Below are 26,203 nucleotides of genomic sequence, written 5' to 3'. Positions count from 1 at the left end.
ACCCCGACGGCAGCCCCGTTAAGCCCCCTTTCAAATTCCCGACTTTCAGAGCCATGAAATAAGCACTTGCTGTCGTTTTCAGCTACTACACAGAGAGAAAACCCAGACAAAAGCTTTCAGGTGAGGCGAGCCAGCGCAGCACTGGCTTCCTTTCTCCACAGTCCTCACCACGCACACACCGACAACTCCTACCCGCACAGCCTCGCGCTGGGCGCGCCGCCGGAGCCGCGCCAAAGTGCGCCTGGGATGCGGGAACCGCGGCGCCCATGCTCAGATGCTGGGAGGCCGCCGGGCTAGGCGGCGCCCGGCCAGGCGACAATGGACCGTGGATGCTCTGTGCCTTGGGCCAAGAACGAGTCAACGGCTGCCCGTGGCGGGCTGGCTGCGCCGCCCGGAGTCCCCGGGGAGGATCTGAGGAGCCCCTCCCCTCCCACCTGCCCCCGGCTCCCCGCCCCGGGAGCTTCCTCCGGCTTCCTCTCGTTACAAAGCAGCTGAGCGGGAGGGAGCCTCGGCCAAAGCGACAAACTTCAACCGGCCACCAGAGTGTGCCTGTGAGGTGACTGCAGGGCTGGGCTTTTTCTTCTCCTGCCAAACCAGAATTAGCCGGTATCGGAATGAAAGAGCGTGGAAATTCGCAATTGCAGTCTTTGGATCGGAGCTCGGGTTAGGCGCGGGCGCTTCTAAACGCACCCTGTTCAGAGCCCTGTGGACCAAGGCGTCGGGCTAGGAGTTCCCCGGAGGCGGCGCGTACCGGGCCCCGTAGCCGCTGCCGGAGCGCACGGAGCCCGCCCGAGGGCCGCGCTGCCGCCGCCGCCGGGTCTCCAGGATGCGGGGCGACCCTGCCGCCCCCCTCTGCGCCCGGCAGCTCAGGGGTCTCGGAGCCCGGCCGCGAGCGCGGGGGTCGGGGCCCGGAACCGAGTGAGGCCGCGGCCCGGCGCGCTGCGGACGGTGAGTATCCCGAGGCCGCGGGCCCAGGGCTGCAGCCGAGCCGGGGCAGGTCGGAGTCGGCGAGTACCGGCGCCGCTGCCTCCCCCAGGGAATCACCGCGACTGGGGGCGGCTGGCCGGGGAAGCGGGGCGAGGAGCCAGGCGGTCCCTCCCGTAGCTCCGGAGCTGCTGCCAGGCTGGCGGGAGCAGGTGCAGTCCCGGGCTCGCGCCGGGCGGAGCTTGGGGACCCGCTCCTCTCGCTGCCCAAGGCGGCCGACCGGGCACCTGCGTCCAGCTTAGATGCCGCCCAGCTGCTGTCGAGGCCCCGCGCGCGACACTCAGACTGCACAGGGATGGGGACGCAGAGCCGCCGAGCCGAGAGGGTGTTGCTGGGCGTTTCCAGACTACGGCCAGTCTACCCGCCGGCTTCCCTGAGGGGCCCCGGTGTGGGGAGGCCAGGGGCGGGCGCCGAGGCCAAGGCCGGAAGACAATGGTCCCCCAGCTTGGCGACTCTGATCGCTGCGTCCCGCGGGGCGCGGGGTCGAGAGGCCTCCGGTCCGCCCTCTCGGGGCTGCTCTGCAGCTGCCAAGGCCTTGGCGACGTTTCCGGAGCTCAGTTCTGCTTGCCGGTGAAGCCGTTTGCTTTCTGTGGAGAAGCTGGATGGAGTGGGTTAGCAAGGATGGCGGGCCCCGGTCGTGACTCGGGATTGGAAGAATCCCTTTTCTCTCTGGGTTGCGCAGTGAGCGCGTCGGAGAGGAGGAAGAACCGGGAGGAGGAGCGGTGTGCGGGTTGGGAGAGACTGGTTAGGGCTCCTGCAAGCCCGGGGTCACCGCTGGCCATGCTGATATCTGAGGCGCGTTGGCTCACGCTAGGCACAGAGCTCAATGTCCACGCCTGTAGAAAGGCCACGCTGGGACCAGCCACTGCGAGCGTTTACCCGCCTGCTCATTATCCCCTGCCGGATCACTGGGCTTGAGCCCGGCTGCTTTCGGTAAGCCCGGCTCTCCAGCCTAAGTAGGCTGCTGCCTCTTCAGCTTCCACTTCGCCACACATTTCCGTTCACTGCCAGAGTAGAGCGCCCCAGTACCTGTCAGGAAATCACACACCTGCGTCTGATGGAGACCCTGCTGCCAGGGTGACTGTGGTTTTAGTTTCCACAGGGTACGCCCCCTCGTGAGACTGGGTGATAGTCAGTTCACAGTGGGCCATGTACGAGGACAAGGGCCAGATTAAAAATGGACGAAACGTAGCAGTAAGACCTTCCGCAGCATGCCAGCAGAAAACTGAGCCAGTATTCGCAACAAAGATCCTTTAATTTTTTGCATCTGCCTATTTGCATAAAGGTGTAGCTAACCTTATTTCCCAACTCAACCTCTACTGGTTTATCCAGCCCTCTCCCACGCAGGGGATGTCGTAAGCCCGAGCTTGAGACCTCTCATTTTGGGAGCATTGAAGGCAGGCTATGGTGCCATCATCTGCCCGGTGCCATCTACCGCCTTCTGCAGCGAGAGACCCTGACAGTGTATGTGGCGCCTCCAAGCGCAGTTGGGCCTAGAATGCTCAGATTTTACACGTCAAATGATCCTTGGAAAATGCCCAGCATTCACTATGTGCCTTAACTCAAGGCTAACCTTGTTGCAGTGCCAGAGGAATGGAGAAAGTGGAGAGACTGAAGGCCACCGGCTGGAGAAAGATGCGGTGCTCTGGAGTGGTGGCCCAGATGTCCTCTCTTGTCTGTGCAGGAGAAGGCTGTGTGCTCAGGTGAGCTGGCAGGAGAGAGGCTTCCCTCACTAACTCTCCTGCAGGAGCCTTGTGCTGGATGGAATAGGACAGAGACACCTATCCATTGGCATCCTTTTCTCAGGCACTGGCTGCCTCCCTAAAGAATCCTGTAAGTTCTGCTGAGCCCCCTCCTAAGGGTGAAGCCCTCAGGATCTTATCACCTCCTAAGGTCTCACCTCTTAGTACAGCCATTTGACCTAGGGGGATTGACACCAGTTAAGTGTCAGCATCCCCTGTGGGACTGCATGCCTTCCCTACCCACCGCTGTCTCCTGACTCCAGCTTCCTGCTACTGCAGCCTCTGGGAGCAGGAGGGGGTCCCTGCCAGCCGTGCGGGACACCTGGATTGAGCTTTGGGCTCCCAGCTCAGCCTCACACTGCCCCAGCTGTTGTAGACAGTTGGGGGATGAGCCTAAGGTTGAGAGCTCTCACCATCCTGTCTCTTTTTTTTTTTTATTCATTGATTACATTGTATTATGTGATACAGTTAACTAGATTGGACTATAAGATGTTGGACTCTATGTTTAGTTTATGCTTGCAAAGAGGGAATCTCAACTGTACTTGATCAGTGGATATGCAACAAGGTGGAACATTCCACATGGGGGAGGGCGGGGGAGGGGTAGGGTGATTCCCAGTTCCCAGTACCATCCTGTCTCTTGTCTCTCTGGGCCTCAGGCCACTTTTAGGGAGATGTAAGTGTGAAATGCCAGGGACTCTCTTTTCCACAGCTCTGTAGGAATCTCCTGAGGCTCTCAAACAACTTCTTGTTCTGCACTCCCCACCCACACACTGCGCTTGACCCCATATTTGACATACACCGTTGTGTCTCTTGGGTAAAACATGCTCATCTAACACTACTTGGTGCTATTTATATTATTTATGGATAAGTAAACTAGGAATGTCAAGCGCTGTTCGATGGTGATTGCAGCTCTCAACCCTACCAATAAATAATTCAGAAGAACATGAAGTTCGCAACATCATTTTAGAAAAGCACTTAATATTTCATCCCCTGAGTTGAGAAACAATAACATTTTTATGGTTATCTCAAAGGCTCTTTTGTGGTAGATGGCCTTTTGGAAGATGCCAAGTTCTCTTGTTTGGTCTTACTAAACAGCTGAACATGGTTACATTGTTAACTGCAGGCCACTGCTACTGCAGGCCAACTTGCTTGGTTCTCTCCTCTGTGACAATACATGTTTTGGTTCTATCCACAGGTCCCCACTCCTAGTGTCCTACTACACTCCTGTGTACTAGAACAGTACACAGGCCACTTGTTAAAATCGGGGTGTATGAGGCTTAGGAAAGCAATCTCTCTGCCCAGTTCCTGGCCTTCTCTGGCCTGTTCCATTTTCTCCCAGGCAGAGATAGAAACTAGGAAGACATGTACATGTGCTGACGCACCTTGCCTGCTGGTGGACCAGTAGGTGTCCATGGCAGAAGGACTCCCACGTCCTACGCAGGAGGAAGGAACACTGTACGGGGAGGCCATGAAGATCTCGAATGTGCAGGCCTGGCTGGGTTCCCAGCAGCCTTGGGTCAGCCCCTCTGGGTACAGTCACATTTGTTCAGTTATCTACATCCAAGGACAAGGTGTATGAAAGCCTGCAGAAGAACCCACAAAGACAGGGGTGAGGCTTCTGGACAGTGGGATGTTGCAGGGTTCGAGGCACGGGGCGGGACATGATGGAGAGGGCAAGGCGCTGCCGGCCCCTTACCCCTGCTGAAGATGCTCATGTCTGGAGTGGAAGCCCTTGTCTCCCTGTAGGAAAAGCAGTTTCAGGTGTGAGACAGTCTGTGGGTACATAGCACTGAACAAGGCGCCACGAGGTCATGCATCCGGCAGAAGTGAGACGCGCCTCTTCAGGCCAGCCTGAAAGGGTGTGCCCAGGAGATTTCTGGAGTGAGGTTAATTAGAAGGTGGGCTCTGCTTCTCATTTCTCTCCTCCCTTCACACTCCCTGCTTCTGGACAAAGAGCTTCCTGGGTGTGAAATGGGGGGACGATTCTCCCATGCCAAGGTTGTGTTGCTCCGAGTTATCAGCCTGGGCAGCCAGCTTGGTGCCTGACAGAGAAGATTCCCCTGAGGAACTCTGCACAGCAGGGGGCAGGGGAGGGCTGGGGCCACCTCTCAGGGCCTCAGGGGCATGGACAGGACTGCATTGTGTAAGGTGCCGGGCTGTTTCAAGGCTGCTTTGCTTTCCTTTGGCCCCTGCCTCACCATGGCCTGGTTTTTCATCCTCCTACCTACCAGTGCCTGGCTCTGGGCATGTGTCTCCCCATCCGCAGACTTGGGAAGATCCTTGGCAATAGGGTGTACATGCACATGTTCCCTGTGTTCTGGGAGCTGCTCTAGCAAATGAAGCAAAGCTAAAAGGGTGGCAGGAACCCAGTTTATTGCCAGTTGCTGAGAAGCAAGGACACAAACACCTAGGGCCTGCCATGGGCATCTATAAAGGAGGGGCTGTGTCTGGGGGTGAGCCCTCCACCTGGAACCTGGCTCAGCCACCAGGAGGAGAGTGCGAGGGCACCCGGATGCTGTCCGCTGTGGAGTTACATGCTTGCCGGACAAAGGGGGGAGACCCCAAACAGCTGCTCCCAGGAGCCGTCTCTGCTGGGAACGTGGCAGAGTTTGCCTTCCTCTCCTCCCACAGCTCCCCTTGCCGGCACCATGGAATTCTGCCTGTAAGCCGTGGGGACACAGGAAGACTGCCAGCTCTCCACTCTGAATCTTGCTGGGCTTGTGCACTGGGCCCTTCCACAGTGCCGTTAGGACAGCAAGGGCTGCCTCACCTTGCACGGCTTCATCCAGGCTCAGAATGGGGCTTGGGAGTAATGGCAGAGACACCACACACACACACACACACACAGCTTTCCCAAGAGAAGTGGCCCTTGAATCATTTCTCTTCTCTCTCTCTCTCTCTCTCTCTCTCTTACAATTTAACCACCAAGTTACTTTGTGGCATGAGGCACTAATAAGAGAAACTGTGGTAAATAGTTCAACCGATGGCTGTGACACCAGCATCCCATGTAGGTACTGGTTCTTCTGGTTTTTTTGTTTTTGTTTTGTCTGACTGCTCCACTTCCAATCCAGATCCCTGCTAATGGCCTGGGAAAAGCAGCAGGAAGATGGCCCAAGTGCCTGGGCCCCTGGCACCCATGGGAGATCCGGATGAAGCTCCCGGATCTTGACTTCCTCCCAGCCCAGCTGACCGTTACGGCTGTTTGGGGATTCTGGCTTCAGCCTGGCCCAGCAGACCTTTAGGCTGTTTGGGGAACAAGTCAGCTGAGGGACGATTCTGTCTCTTTCTCTCTCTCTGTCTCTGTAACTCAGCCTTTCAAAATAGATAAATCGATATATTAAAAAAGACATAGTTTTGTTTCCTTACAATTAAGTTGATTTATAATTATTTATCATTTTTTACCATTCAACTAAAAAAGGGGAGAATTTTTTATAAGAAATCCCTCCTCCAAAACTTTGCTTTTTCACGCATGAATCCATGATGTGGATACCACCAACAAAGGGGTTATTGCACAAGTCCCCGCGTGGCCCCCAGGCTTGGTTACCCGCACGCATGCTTCCTTCTGTGCCTTGGAAGATTTCAATTTTGAAAGCAGGTATGTGTGATCTAGTGGGCCCATGACTGACTAATAAAACCACTACTCTGATATTGACTATTAGAAGTATTTTTGGGATTTTTTTAAATCACTATTTTAAGATTCAGTATTAAATTGAATATTTAAAGATTTGTTTAATTTATTTGAAAAGCAGAGTTAGAAAGAGGGCATTTCCCACCCACTGGTTCTCTCCCCAAGAGACCACATCAGCCTGAGCTGGGCCAGGCTGAAGCCGAGAGCCAGGAACTGAGGGCTGAGTGGAAGTGAGTGGCTGAAGGGGTTGCAAGTGCTTTATTGGGACTGAAGCCACTTGGGAAGGGCAGGAGGGACAGGCAGGGTCGGCAGGAGACTGAGAGGCTGTCAGCAGCTGAGCAGAGAGCAGCCCAGGGCCCCAAGGAGGGCAGCCTGGGCTGGACTCTGATGAGAGCTAGGAGGGGTGTGGAAGTCCCTAAGGAGGACTGGCTTCTTACCTCTCCCTGGATAGAGGGGCACCGGGAGGTGGGAGTGGGAAAGGGAAGCAGCCATTTCTGAGATGTGTTTCCAGGGGGGAGCATCTTGCCGGTGCCTGCTGTCAGGAAAGCCACCGATTGCTTATCCTTGGCTCCGATGGATCACCCTGAGCCGTGCTCCCCTTATTGCCAACTCTGGACTGAGGACTCTCTGCTTCTGTCCTTGGTGCTGGGCTATACACAGCCCCGCAGCGCTACACGCCTGGGACCTGCCCCAGTGTCAGTTCTACTTGTTGTAGCAAGAGTCTCCTCCACATACTGAGTACCAGGGCCCTCAGGGAGCCCCCACCCTCCTCGGTCTCAGCCAGGGATCTCATTTTCTGCTTGGCCAGAGAAATTGATCCAGCAGATTTCAAATCCTTTCCAGCATTCACCAGGGAGTTGCCCCCTGCCACCTCCTCCCTTCTGCAGTCTCAGGGTGAATCCAGCCGTCTAGCTCCAGAATTAAACACCACTTATCTCTCTCTCTCTCTTTCCTCTGTTTCTCTCTCATCTTGCTTCTAGCCTCCATCCTCATCCTTTCACACACACCACACTTAATTCTCATCCCCTCCATAAAAAAAGAAAAACAGAAAGACATAAGCCTCCCCCGTCCGTTTACCCTATGTTGCCCCCCCTTTAGCTTCCTCTGGCCTCCTTCCTCCTGTCCAAACATCTTCAGAGACAGCTCTGTGCAAAGCACCCATCTCCTTATGACGAGCGGGGCACTTGTCCCATACAAGAGAAACCCCAACTCCTTATCTGGCACTCTCTCTCCTGATATCCTGTGTATCATTAGTAACTGAAGTTCTCAAGCCCATTTTCCTACTTTGTCATTTTATAGCAATGCAATCTGTTTCCCAGGTAAATGCTGGGAAGCAGGGTGTGTGTGGTGAGCGACAATGTGTGATACATTGTACCATCAGAGGTAGGTAGATATAATGTCCTTATAGGAAAGCCGTAGCTCCCATGGAAGTAAAAAAAAAAAAAAAATGGTCTTGCACTTTATCAGTCTTTCCTGAGCCTGGTTCCTCTGAGTCAGTCCCTCTGACATCAACCCATCCTGGCTGTACGGAACAAAGCGAACACTTGCACCCGTCAAAACTAAGACCGAGTACCTGGCACAAGGGCTCAGTTGGCTAATCTTCCCTCTTCAAGTGCTGAGATCCCATATGGCCACTAGGTCATGTCCCGCTTGCTCCACTCCCCATCCAGCTCCTGGCTTATGGCCTGGGAAAACAGTAGAGGATAGAACAAAACTTTGGGACCCTGCACTCATGTGGGCAACCTAGAAGAAGCTCCTGGCTCCTGGCTTTGGGTCGGCTCAGATCTGGTCATTGCAGCCACTTGGGGAGAGAAACAGCAGGTGAAGATCTTTCTCTCTGTCTCTCTCTTCTCTCTGTAGATCTGCCTTTCCAGTAAAATAAATAATGCTTAAAAAATTAATCCAGATCCTCTGCCAAGGTGAAGCCGAGGCCAGGTCTTCCTTCCCTGACACATCTTGTCACCTGTCTGCGTCCATCCCTGTAAGCGAGACAGAACAACTGGGTTCAAATCCTGGTTCCCAGCTGGCCACACTACATGCTGGCCAGGAAATCTTGCCAGTTGCTTTGCTTCACTGAGTCTATTTCCACGGTTCTAATCCTCACCTGTGGAGGGGCTGCAAAGAAGACGCAGGCTCCCTAAGTCATTGGTCTGGTGGAAATGTTAGGAGCATCCCTGCCTGGTGACGTTGATGGAGCTGAGGGACTGCTATGATGTCAGCAGGAAAACCAAGACCTTTTGAAATTGATGATTTCTTGTCTGTATTTCAGAAAATCTTGGAAAATGTATACAAGCCATGAAGATGTTGGGTATGACTTTGAAGATGACCCCAAGGCCAAGAAGACGCTCAAGGCCCACCCGGACATTGATGGCGGGTGGGCCTGGGTGATGGTCCTGTCCTCCTTCTTCGTGCACATTCTGGTCATGGGCTCGCAGATGGCCCTGGGCGTCCTCAACGTGGAGTGGCTGGAGGAGTTTCGGCAGAGTCGCAGCCTCACAGCCTGGGTCAGCTCTCTCAGCATGGGCATCACCTTGATTGTGGGTATGTCTGCGTGGGGCCCCGCGGGGCTGAGTCACGGGGAAACGGCTGCTCGCACCGCATCATGATGCACGTTGTGGACACATTGGCTGCCACGTGTTGGCGCTGAGACTGTCCTTATCATAGGAAAGTAAGGTGCAAATCCCATCTGAGCCCCATCTGAGGTGCATGGTTGAGGGTCGCAAAGTGCATTCCTGCTGGTGCTGTCACCAGGATGCATCTGCTGATCTTGTCCCTGAGCCCCAGCCCACCACCACTCCACTTTGTGTCTCTAAATCTGACTCTTTGGGTCTCCCACATAAGTAGAATCACACAGAATTGTGTGTCTTTGCATAACTATTTGAAATGTTTTCAACACTGGGAATATTTTTTTTTAAATAAAGATCATTTTAATATTTCTCTTTTGCCGCAAACTCTGTTTTTTTAAGTGTTTTATTTCTTGCATTTCAGAGTATTGCTCTCAGTAATATTCCAGACATGAAACAATTGTCATATTTTAAATTGTATTTTATTTATGATTTGAAAGGCACAGTGGTAGAGAGACGAAGAGGTCTTCCGTTCTGTGGTTCACTCCTCCTAGTGCCTGTAACAGTTGGGGCTGGGGCTGGGCCAAGCCAAAGCCAACAGCCTGGAATTCTTTCCTGTTTTTAGGTTACTGATGTGGCTAACAGGAAGGAATAATAACAATATATATTTTTGTATTTGCTGTTTAAACATATAGCATGGCAATCTGTGTGACCAATATTTATTTGGCAATACTAAATCAGGAAGTGTTGAATATAATGCATTTATTACAATGTGTTTCTCTTTAGGAGCCAAACAATTTCTCTATATTTAATAAGCATCTCTTGTATACCTGGTGCCTGCCTTTACATTATTGTACTGAATTTTATCTCATTCGCTTCACCATCCTCTGACCCTACCACACCCTCCTGCTTTTTGGGTTGTTTCACTTGAAATTAAATGCCATACTTCCACAGGTGACTTTAAATTTGAAATGCCCTCACTGCATTTTATAGTGGAAACACCTCTGGCCTCCTGACTCTCTGATTCTGTAAGAATATGTACAAGATAGGCATGTGTGTGCTTGGCTGGAGATCCGCTTTTTCCGTCATTTCCACGGTAGCGGTTATTGCTTGAATGCAATTCAGAGAGTTGTTGGCCTTGTCTGGCATTTAATCGCTGTTATTTTTGTTAATTCAAACAATGTTAGTAACACTGATGGTGCTAATGACAGAAAACAAGAACAAATGTTATTTTTCAAGATGTGTGTGTGTGTGCATATCAGAGGGAATTAATGGGATTTATTCTTAAAATGAAACAAGGACACCACACTATGTGGCAGAGACTTCTGATAAATCCTTTTTTATGTGTAACGTTGAACAGATCCCTTCTACCTACATCGGTCTTGTTAGAACTAGGCCTGTGAGTCACCTGGAAGTGCATACAGACGCTTTTAGGTACGGGGAGTTGTTCTGGGTTTATGGTGGATGTCATTGCACCTTCTCAATAAGCTATAAGAAGAAAACTGCTCATTTAGAACCAGGTTTTCTCACATTTTTTAAAAGATTGATTTATTTTATTCAAAAGTCAGATATACAGAGAGGAGGAGAGACAGAGAGGAAGATCTGTCCAAGAATTCACTCCCCAAGTGAGTACAATGGCCAGAGCTGCACCAATATGAAGCCAGGAGCCAGGAACTTCCTCCAGGTCTCCCACATGGGTGCAGGATCCCAAGGCTTTGGGCCGTCCTCGACTGCTTTCCCAAGCCACAAGCAGGGAGCTGGATGGGAAGTGGAGCAGCCAGGATTAGAAATGGTGCCCATATGGGATCCCGGTGCGTTCAAAGTGAGGACTTTAGCCACTAGGCCACTGTACCGGGACCACTTTTTCACATTTAAAAAATATTTTTAAGGAGTAAAATTATGATTCGATTTAGGAAGTCCCTGCAAAAGATAAAAAAAAAAAAAAAAAGCAGCTCACAGAGGGCCAGGATGTGAAATATCCCAACATTTTCTAAGCCATCCAATAAGGTTGCTTCACATACTGTTTTACAAATTCTACAGAAACAAACAGTGGAAACCAGTCCTGACATTTCTGGATATGCTTCTGAAGATGAGGCTCAGAATAAAAACACCTGAGTCCTGGTCATGGTGACCTGGGAGGCCATCTTTAGCCGGGCAGGGACTGTGGCCAGAATTCAGTGTGCACCTAACTCTTCATAAGGGTTACTACCCTGCCAGATGAAAATATCTTTTGCCCTGGGGCTCAGAAATTACAGCCACCCTGATGGAAAGGACTTTCTGCTCTCATTTCTGTTCATTATCCCACGTTTTCCAGGTTCAGGGTAGGGTAGAGGGATGGGGGCACCATTGATACTAAAGCAATACAATAGAAATTTTCCAGGCCTGAAGACAGCAGGGACAACTCTCCTCTCTTTGGCTCTTAGCACACACCAAGCACATGTTGTAAATATGACCCCTTTCTGTGACAGAGCATGCGGCACACAGAGAGAGGAAGTGACATGCTGAAGGGTGACAGCCAGTGAGTGTAGGACCACTTCACACTTGCTACTATAATCAAATTAGAACTTAAAATGCATTTTCAATGAATAACCATGTATTGCCTTTTTCCACATTTTATTTGCTTATCATCCTAATCTAATCCACATAATCTCTTAAAAAAACCAAATTCATAGATTGTGTTACAATAGTTGAAAGCCATTTGGTGACACTTTAAAGATCCCAATAAGGGAAGGCCACATGGGTGTTACTCAAGCAGTTTTGGTAGTTCTGAGACATTGTCGACTTTGTTGCACCAGGGTTAAGAAAATCTTTCCAAGGTCTATTGCTCACCAAGTCCACAGAGCCAGACATTTGCTGCAAAGCTTGGCCAGGAGAGTGGTCTAACCTGTTCTGCTTTCCATTCTCTGGGATGAGGCGCTGAACATCGTCTGCTGGCCTAGACAAGCTGGATGTCATGTCCTCCGTGTGCATCTGGGCATGTTGTCCACTCTATAGGCATCAGCAACTGAGGAGGCCCAATCCCAAACATGCATGCCAAAATCAGACCACATATCCTGTGACTTTCCCCTGTGCCCAGGATTTGAATCCAGTGATCTAGATGGGGAGTCTCCCAAAAAACCTCACCTGGGGTGACCTGATTTGACTTGTGTGTGGCATCTAGTGCAGGGTATGGTTCAATCCATTATCTGCATCAGCCAATGTACATGCTGGTGATTTTAGCTACCTGGTCAGTCTGCCTCCTCACCCAAACCACATGTGAACTGGTGGGTGCTGCAGCCCAACACAGCCCACCACAGGCCTGGCTCTCACACACACCAGTGAGTGCCATGGCCTAGTCAGAATGACCCCCAGTAAGCTTCACCAGGCTTTAGTTAGAGTGGTCCAAAGCTGGGAGCCTGGAGCTTCTTCCAGATCTCCCATGTAGATTCAGGGACCAAAGAATTTGGACCATCTTTTGCTGCTTTCCCAGGGCATTAGTAGGGGGCTGGATTAGAAGTAGAGCAGCTGGGACCCAAAGCAGTGCTCCTATGGGAATGCAGCCAGAGGCCTTTGCCTCATTTGTCATGATACGCATTTCCTGCGAGTATTTTGAAGACCCACAGGCACAGCAGATGACCCACTTGCTCTGTAAGTTTAGAGCAGTGGTGTTCAGTTCAGCCAACACAGCAGGACCATAGATGCTGCTCAGGCTGCCCCTGTACTCTGCTGGGAGGAGCTCCAAGCCCTTGAGTGACTCCACTGCCCAGCCATGGCAGAGAGCCATTGATTTAGAAGCTTTCTAGTCTTTACTTCAAATCACCGCAGGACACCCGGAGCTCAAAAGAACTACATTCCTGAGCACTGCTGAGGCTAGCCTCACGTGGTTCAGCCCATCAGATGCTGGTGTAGGCCAAGCAGATGGACTTTACGGGGGTGTTCCTAGGCAGCAGTGTGATGCCATGATGTGGGAGGTGGCGCAAGGCTGGGAGTCCTGCCTGTGAGGACAGAGGCTGCTCTCCCTCGGAAGCTGCTATAGCAGCCAAGGCTTGGCCCCAACTCGGCTGCATGATGCTCCGGGGTTCCTGTTCTCACGGAACTCAGCACGAGTTTGGAGAAGAAGCACAGTCAGAACGCTGGGGTTGGAATTCCTTTTATTAATGTATATGATTTGCCCCTGGAAGAGTCACAGAATTTCGAGGCCTGCCTTTGCCCGCCAGGCAGAAGCTCCAGCACACAATCCACCTGAGAAGGAGTGATCCTGTACAGGGCACCTCCAGGCATGACTCCTTCCTGAGTTGGGAATGTCTTCCTTTGATCCTGCTCAAATACCTTCTTCATGCAGTGTTTCATCAGCATGCAAGACCTCAGAAAGCCTGCTTCCAGGCCCTTTCTGTAATGCAGAAAACAGGTGCTACGGGTCTGTGATCCGCTGACCAGTCACATCCTAAAGCAGCTCTGAACCACACAGCCACTAGTTGTGCATTGTTCCACTTTCTGCCCGTTTGTCCAAGTTTGGCACAGCCAAGTCACTGTGGGTTTAGAAAAATAAGAACAAATGGGAGGGTGTTTGACCTAGCAGTCCAGACCACTGCTCCCATTTCACAGAGTGGGATGTATGTCCCAGCTCCGTCCTGCATCCTGGGAGGCAGCAGGTGACCGCTGAAGTTGTTGGGTCCCTACACCCACACGGGAGACCTGAACTGGGTTCCTGGCACCCAGCCTTGACCTGGCCCGACTCTGGCTGCTGCGGACATTTAGGGAGTAAAGCAAGAGATGGCAGCTTCTGTAAACTGACTCTCACACTCAAAAAGTTGTTCAGATTTATTTATTTATTTATTTATTTATTTATTTGAAAGTCAAGTTGACAGAGCTAGGAGAGGGAGCAGCAGAAATTTTCTGTCCTCTGCTTCACTCCTCAGATGGGATGGGCCAGGCTAAGCCAGGAGCCTGGAACTCTCTTCCTCGTGTCCCACGTGCGTGGCAGGGGCTCAAGCACTGGGTGTCCTCTGCTGCTTTCTCAGGCTGTTAGCAGGAAACCGGGTCAGAAGAGGAGCATATGGGATGCTGGTATTGCAGACAACCACTTAACCTGCAATGCCACAATGCCAGGCCCCAAAACATACTTTTAAAGAAAAATGTTGGCAGAAAATAAAAAATATGGGTACTACTCACATTAGATATACCTAATATACTCTCTATGCAATAAGATTAGTCACATTAAATACTCTTTATCACCAAAGTAAACTGATTAGCAGCCTGTGTACCCAAATATGCACATGCATATAGTCATAACCTTAAAGGAAAATTTTATTTCAGTTTGGGCTAATAGGGGGGCACCTTACAGTTCAATAAGTTTTTATCTTGAAACAGTTGCACCTGAATATAGAGTTTCCTAATTATGTAAGTAACAATATTCAAACACAACATGATGTTTCAAACGAGCCATCTCACTGAGTATTAAGTACGATCTAACGCTGCATCACTACGAGCTGGATTGCTGTTTGAACAAGAAATCGTCCCTCACTAGGCAAGCGTTCAGCTTCAGCGACATTGGGAGTCACCACCAAATCAGGAAAGAGTCAAGAGTGACAAGTCAAGACTAGAACATCTGGTTTTGGGGTAGACATGCAGCACAATGGTCAAGCGACAGCCGGGAGCTGAGTGCCTGGGCCTCAGTCCTGCTCCACTTCCCTCTCCAGCTTCTTGCTGCTGAGTCCCACTGGAGGCAGCAGGGGACAGTTGGAGTCCTCCACAGGTTGAGCATATGTCACCTGTCCCCCTGCTGCATGCTGCCGCCACATCTGCATGGACTCCTAGTCTCCGCATTGTGCCAAGCGCGCACCGCCTGTGCAGTCCGACTGACTGAGCGTGCTCGAAGCCACGACGGCAAGGCCACACCAGCTTGGTTTGCATCTGGGTGTCCACCAGAATTCTGAGAAGCCCTTTCCCTGTGAGCCTGTTGGATCTGGAGCCCCAAACTGCAGAGGTGCAAGAGGCTAGATAGTACATGCAGATGAGCCCAGAAGGGAAGGACGGAGGCCCTGGCACGTGGAGAGGGCATGACCCAGCCTCCGTGGGTCTCGGGCTCAGCTACTGCACAGAGGTGCAGCCAACTGCCGCTGTGTGGGAATGCTGCCTGTGCCGCCGCGCGGTTTTCCCTGAGTTTGCTTTACCCTTAAGCATCAGCAGAGACTCAGTTTTCCAGCTTGGTTCAGGTGCACCTGCAGGCTGGTTGTAACAGCTTGGGGAAGGTTCTGTTCTTTGTCTTCACGGGGGATGCTCTGAGCAAGCAGGGGCTCAGCTCCTTTTCTGATGCTCTTGCAGGGCCTTTCATCGGCTTGTTCATCAACACCTGTGGCTGCCGCCGGACGGCCATCCTCGGAGGGCTGGTGAACTCCCTGGGCTGGGTGCTGAGCGCCTATGCGGCCAACGTGTACTCTCTCTTCGTCACCTTCGGAGTGGCAGCGGGTAAGCACATCCATTTGTTGGCTGACTTGATTTTCAATTTTCCTGTTGGGCATGTTGGCAAGGGATTTCACTGTAGAGAAAGGGACGTTCTGTCTCCTCCATCCCACGCCACCCTAACCCCGCCTGTCTCCTCCATCCCACGCCACCCTAACCCCGCCTGTCTCCTCCATCCCACGCCACCCTAACCCCGCCTTCCAGGAAATTTGTTGTGATACGAGATGTTAAATACGCCTGCAGTTGAAAACCCAACCTAATGAATATCCTCACCCTCCTAATGGGGCCAAAAGACACTCTCCTCACCTGGCTCTGGCTGCCCCCATTTTTTTCCTTCGAGAAATGAGAAAGAGGAGCAATGAGGCAGTCATAGGTAAATGGGCTAACTTTAAGGTAACTGACAACATTCTCTCATTTAATAGCTGTAGAATCCAGCTTGAATCACAGAATGATCATTTACTCCTTCAGCCCAATTCAAATTAATAAAACCGTGTGAAGCGTACCGTGGGGGGTTGGAGGGTGGAGAGGTGTCACTCCCCAGGGACCCACAGGTGAAAATTGGCTGCCAGGCGGTGCTGTTCCCCATCCAGCCTGCACTGTATGTTCCCAGCCGTAATTTCCTTAATCGACGGTGGACAGATTCACACAGATGACTTCCTCGTACAAGTGTATTTCAATGAGTTTGACCCAGGCCGACTTTTGCTTTCTTTTTTAATGTATTTGTTTTCATTTTATTTGAAAGGGAGAGAGGGAGATCTCCTCTTCCTGAATGCCTGTAACAGCCAAGGCTGGGTCAGGCTGCAACTAGAAGCCCAGAACTCAACCTGGGTCCTCCTTCATGGGTGGGCAGGGACCCAAGTCCTGGAGCCTGACTTGCTGCCTGCCAGGGTGCTTCTTAGCAGAGGAGCGGGCTCTGCCCTGTGGGACAGCAGGCATCCCTGGCAGTGCCAAAGAGCTGCCCCGGGCCCTCCTTCTGAATACACACCAGCAGGCTGCCTAGTACGTTACAAACGGACAGCAAGTGTTAGAATGAGAGTGCGAGGTGTCTTTGTTTTTGTTTTTTAAGATTTATTTATTTGAAAGGCAGAGTTTACACAAAGATCTTGCATTCATTGGTTCACTGCCCAAATGGATGCCGCCACCACAGCCTGGCCAGTCTGAAGCTCGGAGCTTCTTCCAGGTCTCCCCCAAGGACTAAGGCCCTCTTGCACTGGTTTCCCAGGCCCTTAGCAGGAAGCTGGGTGGGACCTGGAGTGTAGGATACTAGCCCTTTAAATTTTTTTTATTATTATTATTTGAAAGGCAGAGAGGCAGGTGAGCTCTGCATTCACTTGTTCACTTCCCCAATGCTTGCAACACCAGAGCCAGGGCAGACAGAAGCCAGGAGCCTGGAAGACCACCCCATCTCCCACCCGGGTGACAGGCACTCAGGTATTGAGCTGTGGTAGATTGTGTCCCAGGGTGTGCGTGAACAGGAAGCTGGCTTGGAAGGAAAGAGGCCAGAACTGAACTAGGCCTCTGATTCAAGATATCAAACACATGTGTCGTGGCCTTTACTTTTTAACCACGTACTGTCTTGGTGGCTTGGAGCAAGTTCCTTAGTGTACAAATTTCTTAACTGTAGACAAGGTTGTTGATATGCCTTTCTGAGATGTTTTGTATAAAGCACCTAGCACTGCCTTGGCACAGAATGCTGGGTAAATGTGAGCTATTATACAAATATGGCGAAGGCGTAATGGGAAGCTGATGTGAGCAAGTGTTTGAAAAATGTTGTCAGTGAGGAGATATGGGGAAAGTGAACAGCTGTCTTTAGTGGTATCAAGGAATTGTTTGGGTTTCTTGGGATAATATGATGATTAAGCTATTTGAAGATTTACGTCCGGAGCTTTATGCTAAAATATGGATGCATGAAATGACATGTTTCGGAGTCACTTCAAAACAATATGGGAGAAGAGATGACAAAATTGGCTGTGAGCAGATCATTGATGAAGCTGGGTAATGAGAGTGTGAGAATTCATTAAGCCACCTTGTTGATTAGAAGCTACTTCATTAGGCAAGGAGCCTGTTATAAAAGAGAAGACACCAGCATCAATGGACTCGCTGCTGCTACCCAGGGCTCTGTCTCTGTCTCTCTCTCTCTCTCTCTCTCTCTCACACACACACACATACACGCACACCATGCAATGCAGCAGGCGTAGTTATCTTTGAGTTACCCATGGGAGACTGAGCCTCCAGTGTTTAGCTGGCTTCAGCAAGGTCACGTGACTCCTTATAGGGTGCTAAGTAGGATTTAAACCCAAAGCCATCTGAGTTCTCTCCATCACACCCCCACCTTCCCAAGACCTCATCCCATACCACATGTTCACGTCTCTCCTCTAGTCCCGATTCCAGCTTCCCGCTAAGGAGCTCCCTGGGAGGCAGCAGGTAATAGCCCAAGCACCTGCGTGCCTGTCACCCACACAGGTGACATGGATGGAGTCCTGTCTCCAACCTTGGCTGTTATGAACATTTGAGGAGTGAGCTGCAAGTAGGAGCATTCCCTCTCTGCCTCTCGAATAAGAAATTTTCTTGAAAATTACACATAATGAAACAATCACTGTCATAGCTAAGAACCACAGGAGAAGACAACAGAATAAGGAAAGTGGGGTGGAGGTTCCTTTAACCATCCAGAGGCCCCACCCTGGCAGGCTTCCCTTAGACTATGACCAGTCAGGAGGAGACAAGGGCAGGAGTCTTCTGTCTGCAAGCCACCTGCAGGACCCCCGCCCTCACGGTGGGGGGCTTCATTTCTCAGAGAGAATTCCCTCATCACACTGGGTTTCCATAACATCAAATCTGGGAAAGGTCTCAACTTTACCGAGTCAGCCAATTGGTCAGCCCGGCTGCCCCTGGTGGACATTTCCTCCAGAAATGAGGTTTCTAGGCATCTTCGGGTTCTAGAGATCGCCCCCTATGTGGGCTAGTCAGGAGGTCTGATCTGAAGTTAGCTGCAGCCGTTTGGCTCCCGCAAGCTCCTCACGGGGAACACAGCACCCTGCGGCTAAGGCCTCACTCGCTCCCCCGCCGCTGCCAGCCACTCAGCAGCTGGTTCGCTTAGGGGCGGAACGAGGGCATTGGGGCGGATGCCAGAGCTTCTCCTGGGTAGTTCTAGAAAATCCCTCAGCTGCCGCTACCGGGTGACAGCCTGGGAACCAGCAGTTCCCTTTGAGGAACAGCAGGGGGCGTACGAAGGGCCCCAGCCACAGCTTGGCCCCGAGTTGCCGCCCCAGTCCTCAGTTCAACGCCCTGCTGTGGGGTCTTGGACCGTCCGTGAGTCTGCGTGGGGGGCAGTAGTCCTCCCACTCCAGTCTCTGAATTTGCAGAAGCCCCAAGCTGGGGGGAAGCATGAATGGTTTATTGTGAGAACTAAATCCAATAAAAGCTGCCAAGTGTCTGGCCCTTGACAGGAGCCCAGGGGGGAAGTATCGTGGTGTTAGCGTGGATGGTGACTCTGCTCCCCGTGCAGCCTCAGGTCATTCTGGAACCATCTCCATGATGCTGGAGACAATGTTGGTGCAGGCCTGGAGGACGGGGGTGACAGCCTGGTGCTGCCTGGAGGCCTGAGCGATTTTGTCTGGGAGTTAGGAACACCACCTCCAAGCAGCTAGTGCATTACATAGTTGTGTTTTATGAAGTCCCCTCATTAAAAAAATGCTTATTTCTGTTGGAAAGACAGATCAGATTTACAGAGAGAAGGAGAGACAAAGATCTTTCATCTGCTGGTTCACTCCACCAGTGGCCACAATGGCCAGAGCTGAGTCAGTCCAAAACCAGGAGTTTTCTTCTGGGTTTCTCACATGGGTAGAAGGTTCCAAGGGTTTGGGCCATCCGGTACTGCTTTCCCAGGCCACAGGCAGAGAGCTGGATGGGAAGTGGAGCCGCCAGGACACGAACCAACACCCACTGGGATCCTAACACTTGCAAGGGGAGGATTAGCCAATTGAACCATCGCTCCAGGCCCCAAAGGGACTTCCTTTTTAAGAGTGGTTTCAGGGTCATGGCCAAATGCTGCAGAAAGCACCTACACAGGCTCTCGTCCTTCCCTGCCAGCACTGCATCTTACATAGCGGCTGTGGCTGGTTCCTCCAATGCAGCACAGCTCAGAGCTGGCGTTCTGTGCCCTCGACAGCTCACAGCCATGGACGGGATGCGTGTGTTGATTCCTGAGGTGCCCACAGATCAGCCTAGAGCCGCTCCTGCCATTCCTTGCACCCTAGTCCATCCCAGACTGCTCTGTGCCACCAGGCCAGACGTTCATTCTGTCCCTGCCACATCCTGCAGGGTGGGGTTGGCCGCACTGGCGCCTGTGTGAGGCTTAGGGTCTGACGGGAATGGAGAATCCAGTGCTGCCAAGTCAGTCAGGAAAATGGAGAGAGAGGGGCTGCTGGGAACCGACTGCGGCAGGCGCTTCTGCAGCCTTGCTGCTTTGCTGTCATCCGGGTTCTTTCCCTGCTGGAGACCGACAGCGCAGTTAGGTTCCTGGGAGGTGAGGCTGGTACACCTGCTGACCCCACGTTGTCACCGCTCACCCCGGGCTCTTGCTTTGTTGCCTGCAGGCCTCGGCAGTGGGATGGCCTACCTGCCTGCCGTGGTCACGGTGGGCCGCTACTTTGAGAAGAGGCGAGCCTTGGCCCAGGGGCTCAGCACCACGGGCACAGGCTTCGGGACATTCCTGATGACGGCGCTGCTCAAGTACCTGTGCTCCGAGTACGGCTGGCGCAATGCCATGTTCATCCAGGGCGCCGTGTGCCTCAACCTGTGTGTGTGCGGGGCGCTCATGCGGCCCCTGGCTCTCGAGAGGGACACACCGGGCCCCGGAGCGACGCGGCCGCACGCCCTCTCCTCAGCTCGCTCCACGGAATCTGTCAAGTCAGGAGGGCTCCCGGGCAGGACAGAAGAGCCTGAGGGCGGACCTGGAAAGCTGGGGACCCTCTGTGACCCTCCAGGCCAGGAGGGCCCAGATCAGGCGGGGCCCAGGAAGGACGCCCAGGCCGTGGGGCTCCTGAAAGCCATGAGCCAGCTCACCGTGCACGTCCGAAAGGGCTTCGGGGACTGGTCCTCGGGCTGCTTTGGGTCGGCCTCCCTCTTCCGCAACCGCATGTTTGTGGCCTTCGTCTTCTGGGCCTTGTTCGCCTACAGCAGCTTCGTCATCCCGTTCATCCACCTGCCGGAGATCGTGCAGTTGCACAACTTATCGGAGCAGAATGACGCCTTCCCGCTGACGTCCATCATCGCCATTGTGCACATCCTGGGGAAAGTGCTCCTGGGCCTCGTGGCCGACGTCCCCTGGGTCAGCGCGTGGAACGTCTTCCTCCTGGCCAACCTCGTCCTGGGCCTGTGCATCCTCGCGCTGCCGCTGGCGCACACCTACGCCAGCCTGGCCGTAGTCTGCGCGCTCATAGGCTTCTCCAGTGGCTACTTCTCCCTCATGCCCGTGGTCACTGAGGACCTGGTGGGCATCGAACACCTGCCCAACGCCTATGGCATCATCATCTGTGCTAATGGCATCTCGGCGTTGCTGGGACCTCCTTTTGCAGGTGAACACTCCCACGTGTTGGGGTGCGTGGTACCACTTGTGTCCTCATTCACATGGGGAGGTCAGGTACATGCATGCTACGTTTTTCTTCACATCCTTAACCCCTGCATTTCACATCCGTTGGTTTTAGTAAGCAAAAGTCCATTCCTGTACATAGAGTGTAAACTTTTAAGAAAGAGATTTATTTACTTCTTTGAAAGGCAGAATGAATGAGAGAGAACTTCCCACCAACTGATTGACTCCTCACAATAGCCACAGTAGCCAGGGTGGAGCAGGCCAAAGCCAGGAGCCAGGAACTCCAGCTGGGTCTCCCACGTAGCCAGCAGGAGCCTGAGTAATTGTCCATTCTCCATTGGCTTCCCCTGTGCATTAGCAGGGAGCTGAATCGAAGTGGAGCAGCCAGGACTAGAACCAGCATCCTGACGTGTGATACTGGAGTCTCCATTACACCAGCCCCTAGATTGTAGATAGACTTTTTATCCCTGTTGATGCAATGGCCAGACTGGTACGGCATGGAGAGAAAGCTGGTGGGACTGGTGGAATGCTGGAAGGCCCCTGAGCCATCAAGAAAAGGATGACCTGTTCCCAGCTCGGACCGATTTCCATAACCAAACAATTCTGGGAGCTGTTGCCAGATCTGCCGTGACTTTCTGATGCCCTGAAAAAGTCAAGGCATTTGACATTGTAGTTAGGATTTCCAGATTTTCCAAAATGCCATGTTTAGGTTCCACAGAACATTTCTGTGAGCTGGATCCAACCCTGTTTTCTTGTATTAGTTTCCTGTTGCTACTGGAACAAATTGTGATAAAGTTAGTGACTTAAAACTATAAGAACCTAGGGCCTGGGGCCCGGCAGCATAGCCTAGAGGCTAAAGTCTTCGCCTTGAATGCCCCGGGATCCCATATGGGCGCCGGTTCTAATCCCGGCAGCTCTACTTCCCATCCAGCTCCCTGCTTGTGGCCTGGGAAAGCAGTCGAGGACGGCCCAATGCATTGGGACCCTGCACCCGCGTGGGAGACCTGGAAGAGGTTCCAGGTTCCCGGCATCGTATCGGCGCAGCACCGGCCCGTTGCTGCTCACTTGGGGAGTGAATCATCGGACAGAAGATCTTCCTCTCTGACTCTCCTCCTCTCTCTGTACATCTGACTTTGTAATAAAAATAAATCTTTAAAAAAAAAAAAAAAAGAACCTAGGGCCTGGCGCAGAAACCTAGTGGCTAAAGCCCTCGCCTTGCACTTGTCGGGATCCCATATGGGAGTCAGTTCATGTCCTGGGTGTTCCACTTTCCTTCCTGCTTCCTACCTGTGGCCTGGGAAAGTAGCAGAGAATGGCACAAAGGCTTAGGACCCTACACCTGTATAGGAGACCTGGAAGAAGCTCCTGGCTCTTGGTTTTGGATTGGCTCGGCTCCAGCAGATGGAAGATCTTTGTCTCTCTTTCTCTCTGTATATCTGCCTTTCCAATAGAAATAATAAACCTGTTTTTTAAAAAGAAAGAAATCATAAGAATCTAGTATTGGCATTGTGGTATATCAGGTTAAGCTTCTATCTGCAATGCTAGTATGTCATACGGGTGTTGGTTCAAGACTTGGCTGTTCCACTTCTGAACCAACTCCCCGCTAACACACCTGGGAAACCAATGGCAAATGACCCAAGTGCTTGGGTCCCTGGACCCTTGTGGGACACCCAGAAGAAGCTCTCGGCTCCTGGCTTTAGCCTGGCCCAGTTCTGGCAGGGCCATTTAGGGAAAGAACCAATGGAAGATTCTCATTCTCTTTCCTCCTCCTCTCTAACTCTGCCTCTCAAATAAATTTACAAAACTGATTTTTTTAAATTCAAGGATTTTGGACCAGTGTTGTGGCAAAATGTACTAAGCTCCTACTTGTGAATCAGCATTCCATACTGGAATGCCAGTTCGAGTCCCAGGTGCCCCTCTTTGTTCAGTCCCTAGGTAAAACGGAATATGTCTTTCTGTGTCTGACTTATTTCACGTAGCACAGTGAGTTCCAGTTCCATCCACTGTGTCACAAATGTCAGGTCTGCACTCATTTTGTGGTTGAATAATATTTCTTTATCCACTCCTCAGGAGATGGATGTCTAGGTTGATTCCTTATCTTCGCTGTCTTCATATCCTCTGTATGTGTTCTCAGAAGTGGGATAGCTGGGTCATATGGTAGATCCATTTTTATTCTTATGAAGAATATCCCTATTGTTTCCTATAATGGTTTGCTAATTTGCATTCTCTTGTGGTTATTTTTAAGGAGCTATTCATTGGTGGAGGAGGTTAAGTTGCATTTATTCATTCATTGCCAATTAATGTGTTCTTTTTTTTTTTGCCAATTTTTTTTAATAGGATTTTTAAGTTTTTATTATTATTATTATTTTTTATTATTTAACTTCATTAATTACATTGCCAATTAATGTGTTCTTGACTTTCATTTACCATTGCCTTGCACTGAATATCTTTTTTGTTTTGTAGGGTGGATCTATGACATCACACAAAAGTATGATTTTTCCTTCTATATTTGTGGTTTGCTTTACATGGTAGGAATGCTCTTTCTCCTCATTGAACCATGCATTCGAATTATAGAACAATCCAGAAGAAGCCACATGGATGGTGCACATGTTTAGCGTCCTTCATGTTTGCATTTTGTGTTGCATTTTGTTGTTGAACTCACGCCTACCTCACATGGTTGCTGTGAGGAGCCCGTGACATAGGTGGGAAAGCATTTTGTCAAGGCCATTGCCATTGCTTTGTTGGTAAGCAGCAGTGCCTCTCTGGGAAGAGGTGGTGCTGGGCACTAAGAAGGACCGCGTGCGTTGCAGAGATGCCCCGCTCCGTGGTGACAGCCTTCGGACTGCTTGGCACGAATGACTCTGGAGAGTCCACTCAGTTGTCATCCACTGGAGCTAGGGTTTTAGGGACAGCTTTTTTATTCCAGACAGGGAATAAAAACCTCAACTCAACTACTTCTTCGCAAGGTGAAACCAAAGTGTCCATATACTTCTGCAAAGCTTCTGGATAAATGGGTTTCCAGCACAAGAATGCCACCGGATTTTGGAAATGAGTTATTACAGGGAGCTATTGATTTGCCAGTGCAAAACAAAGATGGGCTCTAATTTCAAAGATAATATCATTTCGTGCAATTAAAGAAATGCAGTTTATACTTTTATGTAAGGATTCTAAGTAGTGCATACAATTTATAAATGTTCTTCTAAGAGAAAGGCATTTGCCATCAGTCCTAAGTCAATAGTTGTCCAGTGATAAACTGAATCCTAAGGCAAAAAATCCCAGCCAGTGAATCACACTAATCATTTCCTTAGTGGAAGCTATATTAGTATTCAAAACAATTGAATCAAGGGCTATGATTCAAGCACTTTTACTCACATCCTGTGTCTTATATTCTGAACACGATCTGGCATCTCTAACAGCATTTTACTGAGTTTTTCTCGTTGATAGCTGCTGATTAGCACAAGAATTCGATGATGACTCTGTTTATAAAGCGTGTTGCTCATTCAAAATCCAAGACTATCAGGTCATGAGGTGATGCGCAGAAGGCCTTGGTCTGGAGTCGGTGCACCTGACGTTGGTGAGGGTCCCCGGCAGCCACTCTCCACGGCCTCCCAGCATTTTACAGATCATTCCTTTACCTGAGCTTGACACAGGTTTAAAAATAGTTCTCCTGATGGATCTCACACAGCGGATGATTGTGATCCAAGACCTCCAATAAATGCTCTCCCTTTATCAAAGATGTCTATTTTTCTAAGCCAAACATTTTTCAGACTGCAGAATATTCTTCCCGGAACCACTTAGAAATTTCTGGCTGCCTTACTTGTCTACACATATTTTGAATTATTTACATTTCTACTCACAGTGTGCTCATTATACACTCACACATACACAGAGATGTACACACAGAATTCTTTACTCTCATTAGTGTCTTGGGTCAAATTTATCTAAAGTGAAGACAGCCCAGTCTCAATTATCCTTCAAATTAGAGGCAGGAACGCCGTGAGGAGTGGGATCAGAAAATGCTGCCCCAAGCCTACGTGTAGCCAGCAGTTCCAGTTAGGTTGCGCTTTGCCAAGTCCCCCAGAGATGCTATCGAGTGATTAAGTGGACACGTTTCCTCTTGGCTTCCTCTCTATTATTTCCATTATTGTAATGTCTACTGGGAGGAGTTATTTAATGAAAGCATCACCAAAATAACAACAATCAAAGGCAGCTAATGGAAAGGAGACACAAAACCATGGCTAGTGCACATCCTTGCTATTACCGCCAGTGATTCTAGAATTATCTGTCAATTATTATAGATAAGCAAATTGCATGTCATAGCCCATTGGGGTCAACCCAATGGCCCGTTAGGCACCATGATAGCTTGACTGCTGTTAAAGCATTCAGCTCTCTGTTTTAATAAAAGTCGTCTTAGAAGCTGAGGCCATGTTGCATATACTTACCAGAGAATTGAGATGATCCAACTGAAAACCACATTGTGTGTTTTGCAGCTGACTATGGGACTGCATGGCGTTTGGTTTCTGATCACAACAAGGTAGGCAGAAGCAGTGCTAAGCGCTGCGAACGGTGCTATACAGAGCCAGTGTGCTTGGATGCACCTGCTGCTGGTTGAACAACATAACTACAAGTGCTTCATTCAGTAGCCTGGCTTTACTGAATCCACCTCACAGCTCGTCACATGCACTGTGTACAGTTGGCTGTTGACTGTCTGCCGGATCAGTAGAGGTCCCCATGTGACAAGAAGGAACAAAGCCTGCTTGCAACATTCATGTGGAAAACTGCCTGAAAGAAAATGCCCTAGGGAATCACAGCAAATACTCCTGTTGAGCCCGGTGGTCATGGCTCTTTGGAGACGCCAGAGGGATTCCGTGTGTTTACAGCGTGTTTCATAGGTCTCCCCTCATGTATCCAGTGATTTTTGTTCACAGGAAACCAAATAAATGTCCTCTTTAAAGGTGGCTGAGGCTTTTTTATTTATCAAACTCTGTATTTTTTTACCTTAAAGAAAGCACCCCAAAATGTAGCTGATGGTGGATTCGCTTTTGTTTCTCCCTCGGGACAGTATAGTTCTGGTTATGGCCACAGAACCACCTGCAGAGAATCTCCTAGGGAAGTTGTCCCAAGAACTGAGTCCACATCAATTGGCCTGACGACCGAGACGTCCGTGCTACACGCAGAAGGACTCAGGTTTGAGGCCCACCACACTGGGAAGAAGGCTTGAGGCCTGAGATCCTCAGAACTGCCCGTCTGGCAC

The 26,203-nt window shown here is 50.8% G+C and overlaps 1 protein-coding gene across 2 annotated transcripts; it reads left to right on the top strand.

Annotated features, from left to right (window-relative positions):
- The first annotated feature begins 504 nt into the window (after positions 1-504).
- SLC16A14 (solute carrier family 16 member 14) lies at positions 505-25,637 on the top strand. Of its 2 annotated transcripts, XM_058665094.1 has the most exons (6): positions 505-948; positions 8,624-8,895; positions 15,222-15,365; positions 19,955-20,935; positions 23,413-23,437; positions 25,440-25,637. In XM_058665094.1, exons 2-6 carry the CDS (start codon positions 8,637-8,639, stop codon positions 25,441-25,443), a joined length of 1,413 nt encoding a protein of 470 aa, XP_058521077.1. In that variant the 5' UTR covers positions 505-948; positions 8,624-8,636; the 3' UTR covers positions 25,444-25,637. The 2 variants fall into 2 exon arrangements, with proteins under 2 accessions (XP_058521077.1, XP_058521076.1); XM_058665093.1 differs by lacking the exon at positions 25,440-25,637 and having other exon boundaries at positions 23,413-23,762.
- Positions 25,638-26,203: the final 566 nt, after the last annotated feature.

This window comes from Ochotona princeps, chromosome 5 (genome assembly GCF_030435755.1).
Source record: "Ochotona princeps isolate mOchPri1 chromosome 5, mOchPri1.hap1, whole genome shotgun sequence".
In the NCBI taxonomy this organism is placed as follows: domain Eukaryota; kingdom Metazoa; phylum Chordata; class Mammalia; order Lagomorpha; family Ochotonidae; genus Ochotona; species Ochotona princeps.
This window is presented reverse-complemented; position numbering and strand designations above follow the sequence as displayed.

What these genes read in the sequence shown, in the direction of transcription:
- SLC16A14 (XM_058665093.1), top strand. Translation starts at nt 8,637, where the DNA reads ATGTATACAAGCCATGAAGATGTTGGGTATGACTTTGAAGATGACCCC. An exon ending in GGGCATCACCTTGATTGTGG is followed by an intron (nt 8,896 to 15,221) that starts GTATGTCTGCGT and finishes ATGCTCTTGCAG; the next exon opens with GGCCTTTCATCGGCTTGTTC. An exon ending in GCTGGGACCTCCTTTTGCAG is followed by an intron (nt 20,936 to 23,412) that starts GTGAACACTCCC and finishes TTTGTTTTGTAG; the next exon opens with GGTGGATCTATGACATCACA.